This window comes from Manis javanica, chromosome 7 (genome assembly GCF_040802235.1).
Source record: "Manis javanica isolate MJ-LG chromosome 7, MJ_LKY, whole genome shotgun sequence".
Taxonomy (NCBI): Eukaryota; Metazoa; Chordata; class Mammalia; order Pholidota; family Manidae; genus Manis; species Manis javanica.
Window position 1 is genome coordinate 9,552,703 of NC_133162.1, and position 12,125 is coordinate 9,564,827.

The 12,125-nt window shown below is 45.5% G+C and overlaps 1 protein-coding gene across 14 annotated transcripts in view; it reads left to right on the forward strand.

Moving 5' to 3' along the window:
• Window positions 1–11,833, forward strand: part of FGFR2 (fibroblast growth factor receptor 2) — a 102,932-nt gene extending 91,099 nt beyond the window's left edge. For 12 of the 14 annotated variants that reach the window (XM_037011119.2, XM_037011120.2, XM_037011122.2 and 9 more), the window contains 5 exons: window positions 2,984–3,106; window positions 3,673–3,743; window positions 5,420–5,557; window positions 7,121–7,226; window positions 10,155–11,833. In XM_037011119.2, coding sequence (XP_036867014.1) covers window positions 2,984–3,106; window positions 3,673–3,743; window positions 5,420–5,557; window positions 7,121–7,226; window positions 10,155–10,319 — 603 coding nt within the window. In that variant the 3' untranslated portion in view covers window positions 10,320–11,833. Of the gene's footprint in view, window positions 1–2,983; window positions 3,107–3,672; window positions 3,744–5,419; window positions 5,558–7,120; window positions 7,227–10,062 lie in introns of all 14 variants that reach the window. The other 2 variants (XM_037011123.2, XM_037011124.2) reach the window with 1 other exon arrangement.
• The last annotated feature ends 292 nt before the right edge of the window (window positions 11,834–12,125 follow it).

A 12,125-nucleotide genomic window follows, 5' to 3' on the forward strand; every position in this document is an offset into this window, starting at 1 on the left:
AGGTGGGGACTCATAGGTGCACAAAGCAGCCGGTCCCAGCCTGGCCTTTCGGTTCTCCACCCACTCCTACCACTGCCCAGCTGGCCTCCCCTGCTCTTGGATAATCCCTGCCTCTCTCCTGCCCAAGGGGAAGACCAGTGAGATGCCCTGGCCCAGGGCTTACTGCACCAAGCGGGGTACAGTAGAAGGGACAGAGTCCTGTTCTGTAGGGCTTGGCAGGGTTCAAAGCCCTAGGGCAGGTTTGAAGCCAGTGGTAGAGGAAGATCTTCAGACTGGTTCCCTCAAGGGGAACCGGCTTCTGAAAGTGGAGAACTTATTCCTGATAGTGGAGCATGAGAAGCAGGGCATGATCAGACCCGCCTACCCACCCCACCTATTTGTGGGCCGCCATGGGCTTGTTAGCCGTGCAGGGGTCTGTCCCGTGACCTCTCTGGCTGGCTCCTGATGGGGAGCAATGATGAATCAGCTCAGTAAACAGTCACCGGGTCAGGCTCTGTGCTCCGTGCTGGGAATGTGGAGATGGACATGCATGGCTTGTCCTCGGCAGCTTTCAGCTGTGCGTGCCTGTGGGGATTGGGGCAGGCGAGCACAGAACCACCGGGATGTGTACAGTCATACAATTAGGCCGTGGGGTACTTGAGCCTTAACACAAATTCTGAAAGCCTTGCTCTTTGTAGTCCAAAGTACACTAAATTTTCTTTTTTACCAAATCCCCAAACCAGGTAGTTCTCTAAGTTATTAAACCTGAGCTGTCTTGTTTGGTTTTTTTTTTCCAGCAAGCCTGCCCCAGTTTCCCCATCTGAAAAGTGGGTGTAATAACTACTTATCGGTTGCCATGGGGATTTAATGTGTCAGCTGTGCAGAGGCACCAGGCGCACTATCTGGGCCATAGAGCATTTGTCTTCCTTCCCTTAGTGACCCTTTGACCTTCACTTATTAAAACTGTGAAATACCTGATAGTCTGAGGGCCTAAAATGAGCAGCTCTGTGCTGGAGAACAACCCAGATGTCTGTGGACAATGGGAATTTGGCTTGGCTTGCTTTTCTTTTTCATGGCTGTTGGTTCCAAGTCTTCTTGTTCGGCCTAGAGGTGAGCCTCGGCCGGTCCCAGCACCTGGGAGGCGGGCGGTGGGTGCTGGATTTGGGCTCTCTGAGAGCATCGTGGAGTTACTTGCTGTGTGTCTGAGTCGGGCGCTGATGTGTGATCGGAGCCCAGGGCTCGGGACTCCAGATTGCTCACAGCTTGCCAGATGCGCAGAGCTCGTGTCGGCAGGGAGCACGCTGGCAGGAGAGTTTGGCCCCGGGCTTGGAAGTTCCATTTGAAGAGGCCTCTGAAACCGTGAATGTGGCTCTGGCCCCAGCGGCTGGGTCCCTAGCGGCTCCAGGGGCTCTCACATTTCCTGCTTCCATTCTGGCCCCACAGGCACGCTGTGGGCCTTTCCTGCTTCCCCTTTTCTGAGCTTAGCTGCTCCAGTGGGCCACAGGCGCAGAGAAAAACAAGAAATAATTGGGGGGTGGGCAGAAAGAAAGAATTTCTAGCATATTCTTCAGAGAGAGGGTTAGGCTTGCTCCTTTTATAACTGGCCGTTTCCTGGAGTGTCCATCTGAAATCAGCCCCATCTCACCCTTGTCAAATGGCATGAAAAGACTCTCTCCTTTATATGGTAGTTACCCTTTGCCTGGAACCTGTGTAAAAGCATTTGATAAGAGTGTTGGTTCCCTTCTTTATGCCTTACCTTTCCCCCAAGATAGGGGGGTGATGATTTGGGACCCTAATAACCATGCATCATTTTGAAACTTCAGTATATACATAAAAATATATAAATGTAGCACATATAACAGCTTACAAAAGTATATTGTTTGTAGGAAGGAAAAATAGAGGTTATAATTAGACCTTTCTGAGACCAAAGAGTTAGAATCATGACTGCAAGTCAGCTGCCCTACAGTGAGCATTTCAGCCCCTCATTTCCCATGTATGTGGCAGGCACAGGTTGGGCCCTTCATGTGGGCCAGGTGTTGCACTAAGGGTAGAATATGGATGGATAGGCCTTGGCCGTGACAGAAGCCAGGGAAGGACAGATCAGTTCTGTCAGAAATGCACTTTGCAGGAAGCATAGAAGGTGCACCAGGGCTGAGTTTGGAAGTTGGGAGACCTGTTAGGTAGGTGGTGTGGCCGTGTGTGGGATGGGGCGGGAGGGGGTGGACAGTGGTGACATCCTGGATGAAGACGTTAGCAGTGGGAACGGTGTCAGGTGGACAAATTGAGAAACATTTGGGAGTTGAGATCAGCAGAACATGGGGGGAGTGTGTAAAGAATTGGGGTATATACCTCTCTGGCCAAGAGAGACCAAGAAGGTAAGAATTAGGGGAGGAGAGTTTGAATCATGTGAAGTGCCGCTGGGTGTCAATGTGGAAATGTCCCATAGCCTTTTGAAAATGAGAATGTGGGTTCCAGAAGGGAGGTCAGGATGGAGTAGGAATTTGCAAACTTTCTGCATGTACCTAAGAACTGAAGCCGTGAAGATATATGGAAATACAATTGATGGGACAGTTCCTCTGTTTTTGGGGACAGATGAAGAGAGGAGCTAGCTAAGAATCTGAGAGGGTGGGGAGAGAGGAAAACACTGAACCAAGAGAAGGGGTGGGGTAGAACTCAACAGAGGCACAGTTTTCAAAAGGGTTGGGTCACTGGGGGCTGACAAGAGGTTCTTCCCAAGTTTTAGGAAGGTATTTAGGATAACTGACCTCAGATCTCGTAGGAGGTATGCTGGTAGTGTTGGTCAGCTGCAGATAAAAGAGAATGCGGTTACTTAGTCTGCCTTTGCGCTCTGAAGTTATTGGGGCCTTGGTTTTTTTAAATTTATTTTTAATTAAAAAAGAAATAGAAAATTTTGACTTAAGGTGTATTTTCTGCCCGTGTTACGAGACGTACGTTTTGTTCTTATTCTTGAAGCATTTTGAAATGAGTTCGTTCTCAATTTCAGTGTATTCATCGAGATTTAGCAGCCAGGAATGTTTTGGTAACAGAAAACAATGTGATGAAAATAGCAGACTTTGGACTGGCCAGAGATATCAACAACATAGACTATTACAAAAAGACTACAAATGTAAGTCCATGGCAATGATTGGGGGGTGGGGGCAGGGGGGCATGGAATGTTCTAGATGTCAGATGATAGATGCTCAGAGCTACAAGGACCAATGAAGGCTCATTACTCTGCCCTTCCTTCTGGTTCTTCTGCCCCTACTCCTCACAAACTTCTCAACGAACACATTTCGGCTATGTTTTAAGATACATGTAGTAAATGTGAAATAGTCTTTTATACAGAATAATCAGCAGCTTCTAAGATCTTCTTAAGGTCCTGTCAAGGACTTCCCTAGCAGAGGTTAGAGCTTGGGAATTCCTGGGTTGATTTTTTGCCTACAAGTTGGTCGGGGTGTGTCTGTGTGCTGGGGAGATAGATGATCCTGAGAATCCAAAGGAACGACTTTTCACGAATGTGCTCAAATCTGAGCATCTGCACGTGATGTGTAGCCCAGTTGTTGCTTATTTTTGCTCTAGCGACTGACAGTGAAAATCACTAGAATGCAGCTCTTGAAAGAAGCAGGGCACAGCCCACTTGAGCTTGCTGAAAGTAAACAGGTTTTAACATACCGGCTTCTTCCACACTTGCAGGGGCGACTTCCGGTCAAGTGGATGGCTCCAGAAGCCCTTTTTGATAGAGTGTACACCCATCAGAGTGACGTGTAAGTAACTCCATTGCTCTCGCTTCCCCATCAGGTTGAGTGGCAAAAAAAATATTGTACGTTCTTTGCCTTTCTTCCCTTCGTGCTTGCTGCATTTCAAGCACTCATAGAAGGGGGCGAGAGCCGGCCTTAGAAAGGATGGATTTTATGGTAGGCTGGTACCAATGCTCTGTTACTAATCTGCCTGGCTTCAAAGCCCACAGGAGGTGAAACTGCTCACCTCCTCCTGCCAGAGCGGAAGTGATCCCCCGCAACCCCAAAGCCCCAAACTTACTCGTGGATGTGCAGCTACCAAGCTGCTGTCTAATTTGCTAGGCTGTTGGAATGTTCTTTGGTCCCTTAAAAAGGAATCTTGAAACTTTTCCAATTTGAGGGTGGTTTGTCCTGTTTCCCCCTGTCCTAGGTTTGTCCTTATAGGGTGAAGCTGAGAAGGACACAGTCAGCTCAGGTCTCCCCGGGATCTGCTCACTCTGTTGATCCTTTGAAAATATTCTGATCTTGTCTTAGCATCTTTGATAATGTTATAGAAATACAGTGAAAACTGTAATATTTCTGTTATACATAAAAAATACTATCAGAGTCAGGCTCCAACTGACGTAGAAGTTTAGGTTTGGAAGTTTGGCTGAAAGGTGGCATCACCGTGGGAGGCAAGGCGAAAGGTACAGCTGGTCTCTGTGCACTGTTTTTGCAAGTTCCCGTGGGTCTATAATTATTTCAAAATAAAAAGCTAAAAGAAATCAGTTGAGCTATTTTTGTCCGTGTGAGCAGGAGGATTTCTGGGGGAGGCATTGATTCGGCTTTCGCTCCTGGCCCTCTTCAGCAGTCCTAGGAGAAGCGCTTTACAATCACATTTTTGCAGTGAGCAGCCTGCCTGTGTTGTATTAGTGCTTTTGCTCTGTGCAAAACTGGAGATGATTCCGTTTCTGAAACTTACTGAAATAGAGTCAGGGATTGTGAGTTTCCTGAACAAGGCTTAGGCAGTCCTGCTGTGGTCTGTGCAAGGTCAGGTGTGAATTGTGTCCTGGGAGACACTTTCTATTTGTGCTGTATGAAATTTGTCTGGGTGCAGGGTTCCTCCATCCTAACCCCAGCCCGGTGCTGACTCCCCTCATGACCCTAGTGGGCACGAGTCTTTGGTGCCCTCAGATGCCCCATTGGCTGCTTTGGGCAGCTGTTATCTTGCAGAATTAGCTTGTTGGCCTTATTCTGTCAGCTGCCCATCCTGATAGGTCACAGCCTAGGGTCAGGCACTTAGGCTGGTGGAAGAGTTGAATGGAGGCATAAAGAGCTTTGTAGCTTAGGAGTCGAGATCTCCATGTTGCTGAAACACTGCATTTAAGACAAAGAACTTTTGGAATGATGGAAGAAAAAAAACAACCCCAAATCTCTGGTGGGGGAAAAAAAAGAGAGAGTGTGATGATTTACCATCATTTGTCTGTTGCCTGTTGATGAAAAATTCTGCCGGAACACCCCCAATCATCATCACTGGGGGATACCTCTTGGGGGCAGGAAGGGCATGTAGGTCGAACAGAGCGACTCTGGTCATTTGTCTTTGGATGTGAGAAGAGAGGGGGTGTTTATTTTCTTAACCAGGCATGCTTAGGTGTCTGATGGGCTGGCTAGGTGTCTGTGATGCCGACGGGCTGGTAACGCCGAGTTGCCTCCCTTCTTTGCAGCTGGTCCTTTGGCGTGTTGATGTGGGAGATCTTCACTTTAGGAGGCTCGCCCTACCCAGGGATTCCCGTGGAGGAACTTTTCAAGCTGCTTAAGGAAGGACACAGGATGGATAAGCCAGCAAACTGCACCAACGAACTGTAAGGGCCGCTGTCTCCCCCGACACCGCGGCAGGCCCACCACACCATTAACACTTCTGACACTTCCTAATTTTCTAAACATGCTCTAAGAAGAATTGCTAAAGCCTTCTGGGCTCAACCCCAGAACTGAGGGAGTAGCTACACCGACAGCGCCGAGTGTCCAGGCGCATCATTCTGAGGTGTATGGGGCGAGCTTTAAATCTCTGCAGGCATCAGGCTGCCTGGCCGAGGGCCCCCGACTCCGCAGAGCGAGCCAGGTGATCTCCCTGGGCTTCCTTGCTGCACCTTGCTGTTCCCTCCCCTCAGAGTGACAGGAAGAGGCCTGTGGCCGCCCCTCAGACACGGGCTAGGAAGCCACGGGGCCGCCCCTTGTACACCTGCTAGGAAGCCACGGGGACGCCCCTGCAGAGAGTAAAGCACCAGCACAGCTTTCCCTCTCCCCAGTACGGCAAGTGAAAGCAGGCCTGTCTGCAGCTCTTTTGTGACCACATAAAGGCTGCTGTAGATTCTAGCATTCACACTGGCCACATTTCCTCAGAGAGAAAGAGCTAGTGTCTGGCTACCTATATTTTACCCATATTTTAGAGAATTAAAAATTTGTCCAGGTGCCATCTTTACAATGCCAGATCTGACTATAAATCCATGAGATGGTTTCTAGAAAGCCTATCCCATGTTTTAAACGGAGTTCTGTTGTGTGTGTGACATGCATCTTGTGCAGTAAAATCAGCACTTTTAAAAGGAATCTCTCTTCCCAACCCCCCAGGATTAACTAAGAAGAGTGATTGTCCCAGAGACTGCAGTCTATTGTGTCCCGTTTCATGGGGATTTTATATCAGTAATCCCATGAGTGCTTTTCAGGGTACAGTGGACATCTGATGAATGGCCACATTTTATAGTTTATTATATAAAGGCATTTATTGTGCTCCTTGTCATTCCTATTGCTTTTTCTAATATAGAGGGTCTGTCGAAACCTGTAATCAAGATAAGGCCTGGAAACCTGGTCCAATCTAAGAGTTAATCAGGAAGTTAATGTGCAGCCCAGTGGTGGCAGATTAATTCATAAAAACCTTACTTTAAAGTTGTGGTTTTCAAACTTCATTTTTCTTTTAAACTGGAGAACCTTTGTCCACTGGAATTATTAAAACAAAGCCCAAAATGTCAGGCAGATAAAAACTGAGCTGTTTTGGTCCAGGCAGGGCTGTGGGGGGCAGGAATCTTATAAAGCTCTTCCTGCAGTATCCAAAAGCGCCCTGAAAATGTGGAGCCACGGTGGTATGTCACGGCCACAGGGAAAGCGTGCAGAAGTCTCTTTCTTGATGGCACAGAACCATCCTAAAACATTTTGTGTAAAGTGATATTTTTGTAAACCACAGTGTCTTTCAGAAGAACCAAGCAGTGAATCTTTTGGGAAAGTGAATAACCATCTCCCGATTTACTTTCATGGAAGTTCTGATGCATTTTCGTAACTTAGGACACATCTCCATATTGCCTATTAAAAATGGCTTCTAGCCATGCACCTAGTACTGGAGAATTTACCTCATCAAGGAAATCTGCTTTCTGCAGGTACATGATGATGAGGGACTGCTGGCACGCAGTGCCCTCCCAGAGACCAACGTTCAAGCAGTTGGTCGAAGACTTGGATCGCATTCTCACTCTTACAACCAACGAGGTAGGAACCTCCTAGAAGCCAGTGGTTCTTGCTTGGGAGCCCAGTATGGCTTTTTAAATGCAGCCTTGCTGGTTGGAGTCTGTGGTATAGGTGATCATTTTCCCACGGGAGTCAGGCAGAGTTCAACTCTGAGTTCCTCCTGAATCCTGATTTTTCTCAGAGCTGCCTTTTGAGTTTTAACTCCTGATACCCAGACAGGACCCTGTGTGCTGCTGCCCCTCCCTGTGGCTTTTCCGTGGTGGCCCCAGGGTCCGCGTGCATGTAGGAGAGCGGGAAGGGGATAGGAGTATCCGGCTGCAGCGTTCTGGGTTTGTGCGGGGCCGAGCTCAGGCCTGTGGTCCCTGCTGGCTTCCGTGTGCTGGTAATTGGGGTGAGAGCTGCTGATGCACCATTGCTCATGAGCTTGGTTCTGCTGTTCCTGCTTCTATGGAGGACACGACACAGTGACCCTTCCTAATGATGGCATGTGGCTTGTGGTCTCCACCTATGCGTGTGTAAATGTACACACCATTTCCTATAATGAGTAACTTAGAAGATTTTTAAATGAAAACTTGTACCTTTTGTTGAAGTAATATTTTTCAGAAAATATCATCCATACCAACAAAAGAAACACTCTTACGTTGCTCTCTGTCTGACTTCAGCCATGCCAGCGGCTGCTTCAGCATGCAGCTAGAGTGGTCTCTGTGGTTGTGGAAGGGGTGTGATCTGAGCAGGGAAGGTGATAAACCCATCAAGGCCAGAAAACACCCTACGACAGGGAGAAATTGTTAGTGAATGAACTGGAGATACTTAATTAGGATACAGAGCAGGGTTCCTTCAAATGGGGGAAAATCCCTACAATGGTCTGGGCAACAGAAAAGACTAAAATTGCCTGACTATTTTACAAGGAAAATAATACACTGAATTTATTTTCAAATAATACACTTAATAGTGTTAGAGTGATTTAAAAAAATAATAATCAAATGTTGTGATGGGAAGCCTTAAGCCCACAGCGTTATCTTGTACGTCTGACTGGCTGGTAGAGGGAGAGATTGCATTAAATGAATACAGCTGACCTTCAGAAGTTGAAAGGAAAGGAACAGTTCAAGGGAAAAAGGGAAACTTTCTTCTCCTGCCAAAAATTGTTGTTTCTAGCATAAGTTCCTCTAACCCTAGACTTGGAATCCACTGATAGCCCTATATTTTTCCTATCTGATCTGAACATTTATGGCCTTCATTTAGAAACTAGGAAAGCACTTATGTTCCATTTTAATGATCCTGTGTCCATGCTCAGTGCTATTTATTTATATTTTTAAATTTAAAGAGGGCCCATTCCTACTGAAATTTACATCTAGCCTCCTAAAATACAAAACCAGAATACCATATTGTCTAACGGATATAAAAATCGAAGTTTCTTTCCTTCTGAAAATCATTACCACATGCTCAAGAAAAATGGTTCCATTTAGGACAAAATTTCATTTTTATCATTGTAAGCAAAAAGCTCCATTTTGATGTGGTGGGTGTGTTTGTTTCCAGTTGTGCGGTTATTGCTGATGTTGGAACTGACACATCTCCCGTTCTTGGATGGGGTCTCTGTCTTGCCAACCCGGGTGATGAATTAGAGCAGTTTTTTTTTTTCCTGGTCTTTTAAAATATATAGTTGCCAACATTCTGTGTACTCTTTCCTGATGACACTGAGGCTGGTTGTGCTATGGTTGCTGTTTTTTTACCCCCACCCAGCAAAACCATAGTGTCTTAGAACAGTCGTTGGCTTCTGGGTGTGTGAGCTGAATGACCCCACCATGCTGTCCCAGGTGAGGCAGGGAGACCCACAAGGGCCCCAGTTCAGAAATCTTCTCATAATTTCAGAAAAGGAGTCTGCAAATTTCTATAAAGGGCCAAACTGTAAATACTCCAGCTTTGCAGGCCATATGGTCTCTGTCACCATAACTTGAGGGGAGAAAGCAGTCACAGACAATATGAAAATGAATGTGTCTGTGTTCTGGATAACACATTCATGGAGGGGCCCTAAAATTTGAATTTTACATTAATTTTATGTTGTTGATACAATTTTGATGCCATGGGATATTATTCTTCTTTGGAGTTTCTCCAACCATGTAAGCGTGTTAGAAACCATTCTTAGCTCATGGGTCACACAAGAGCAGATAGTGGCCTTCACCCTGTTGTAAGTTGAAGGAGCTGTGACCCTAGAACAGCACTGGTGGACTCTTCAGAGAGCAGAAGAATTCTTTCTGAATTTCAAAACTTTGAAACTTAACCACCATTTTCCTAAACTTCTCCTTAACAGTCCATTATGGATTTAACATACATGAGTATATACAAGCCTTTTTTGAACCTCTTTACATTTTCATCTCAGCTTCTGAGGGTAATGAAATACATCTGTGAAATTACCCTATGAATGAAGACATATTCCCGTTAAATTATCCTAGAAACTACAATAGTAAAATGTAATTTGTAAGGTAAATACTCCTGGTCTCAACTATTTAAAGAGGTTCTGGGAATCCACGACATGTTACGTTTTCATTTTCCTGGAGCTCGAACTTGAATCATATGCTCCAGTGAGGCAGTCCCTTGGTCTGTGCACGTCTTGTTGACCACTCAGCACCTACACCAGGTTGCAGCCTTTCCCCCTTGCCAATAGGGTTACTCATGATGGGTAGAAGAAAAGCAAAGGGCAGCCTGGAGTAAATAAAGTTGGGGTCCCAAGGAGGCTTTGTGGAAGCCAGGGGGGCTGGGTCTCTAAATCTTTAAGGGGTGCCCCGTCCTGTCCCAGCTCCCATCTCAATGTCTCAAGAGCCTGTGTTTGAAATAAAAGTCTTCTCTTCCCTTCTTTCAGGAATACTTGGACCTCAGTCAGCCTCTCGAACCGTATTCACCTTGTTATCCTGATCCAAGATGAAATAAAACGTCTCTCTTCCCTTCTTTCAGGAATACTTGGACCTCAGTCAGCCTCTCGAACAGTATTCACCTAGTTACCCCGACACAAGGAGCTCTTGTTCTTCAGGAGATGATTCTGTTTTCTCCCCGGACCCCATGCCTTACGAACCATGCCTTCCTCAGTATCCACATATAAACGGCAGTGTTAAAACATGAATAGGTTTGTTCTCCTGTCCCTCCACAGGGCAGCACCAGGAACCTAGCTACACTGAGCAGGGGGCCATGCCTCCAGGAGCTTGTTGTCTCCGCTTGTATATATGGATCAGAGGAGTAAATAATTGGAAAAGTAATGTGCACACGTGTAAAGAATCCATGCAGTTGGAAACTTATAATCTTCACCAGGAGAAGAAGGAGGTTTCTGGGGGAATGGACTGCCATGGGCCACCACATGCCCATGACCCGCTGTGGGTACTGGCTGTGGACCAGCTGGACTCAAGGCAAACATATGTTCTGCCTTCCTTGTGAATTTTGTAATAATTGGAGAAAATATATGTCAGCACACACTTACAGAGCACAGTTGCAGTATATAGGTGCTGGATGTATGTAAATATATTCAAATTATGTATAAATATATATTATATATTTACAAGGAATTATTTTTTGTATTGATTTTAAATGGATGGCCCAAATGCACCTAGAAAATTGGTCTCTTTTTTTAAATAGCTATTTGCTAAATGCTGTTCTTACACAGAATTTCTAAATTTTCACCGAACAGAGGTGGAAAAGTACTTTTTCTTTCAGGGAAAATGGTATAACATTAATTTATTAATGAATTGGTAATATACAAAACAATAATCATTTATAGTTTTTGTAATTTAAGTGGCATTTCTATGTAGGCAGCACATTGGACTAGTTAATCTATTGCTTGGACTTAACTAGTTATCAGATCGTCTGAAAAGAGAAATATTTACAGAATATAACTAATTTGAAGAAGACGAAGGTTTTGATTTATTTGTGTTTAAACCCTGCTGTCAGCTGATGGTTTCTGAACCACCTAAATGCCCGTAGTGAAGGAACCCCTTGCTAAGAAGGTGTTTTGTTTTGATGCGCAACTCTGCCCCTGGGCTCAAGTAACATTTAACTGGACTTCGCAAGACACGTGGTACCAGCTTTCTCTTAAAAAGGTGCCTTAATCCATTCCTCAAGGATGGACCTTCGCTGAGATGATAGCAGAATGTACTTCTCTGTGGCAGCTGGCCTTCTGCCCCTGAGTTGCACATTAATCAGATTAGCCTGTGTTCTCATCCGTGAATTTTGATAATGGCTTCCAGATTCACTGGCATTAGAGAAGCCTTTTAGGACCTTTACGTCTCATCATAGAAAATTGAAACAAGAGTTTTCTGTTGATAGTTTTGGGGATACTTCCATCTTTTTAAGGGATTGCTTCTGGCAGGACCCCACCAAAAGATCCAGCCTAATATGAACATCAGACAAAATATTACCATGTTGTTCCTTCTGTAATTAAAGTATTGTGTTTTGCTTTCAAAACGCCCACTCACCCTGAAATAGCCTTGCAACGTAAATGCAGATTACACTGATTTTACGTGTTACGAAATTGGAGAAAGTATTTAATAAAACCTGTTAATTTTTATACTGACAATAAAAAATGTTTCTACAGATATTAATGTTAACAAGACAAAATAAATGTCATGCAGCTTATTTTTTTAATACTCGTGTCTCACCAAATGGTTTCCTGTGCTCGGGTGTTGACTCAGTGATGTTTGGTGTGATTGTACGAAAGGCAGAGCTGGGAAGGTTCATTGTTTCCCTGCAAAGGGGTGACTTGCCAGAGGGGTTGGCCAGGACCAGTAGTACCTGGGACAGGTGGAGCCATTGGAAGAGCAGAGCTGCCTGGGTCCGGCTTTGGTTGTATTGCTTACTGGGGCCCCAGGAGAGTCATTGTAACTTTCTGGGTCCTGATGCTCCCAGAGGAGCAAATTAGGAAGCGTGTGGGAGAGAGCT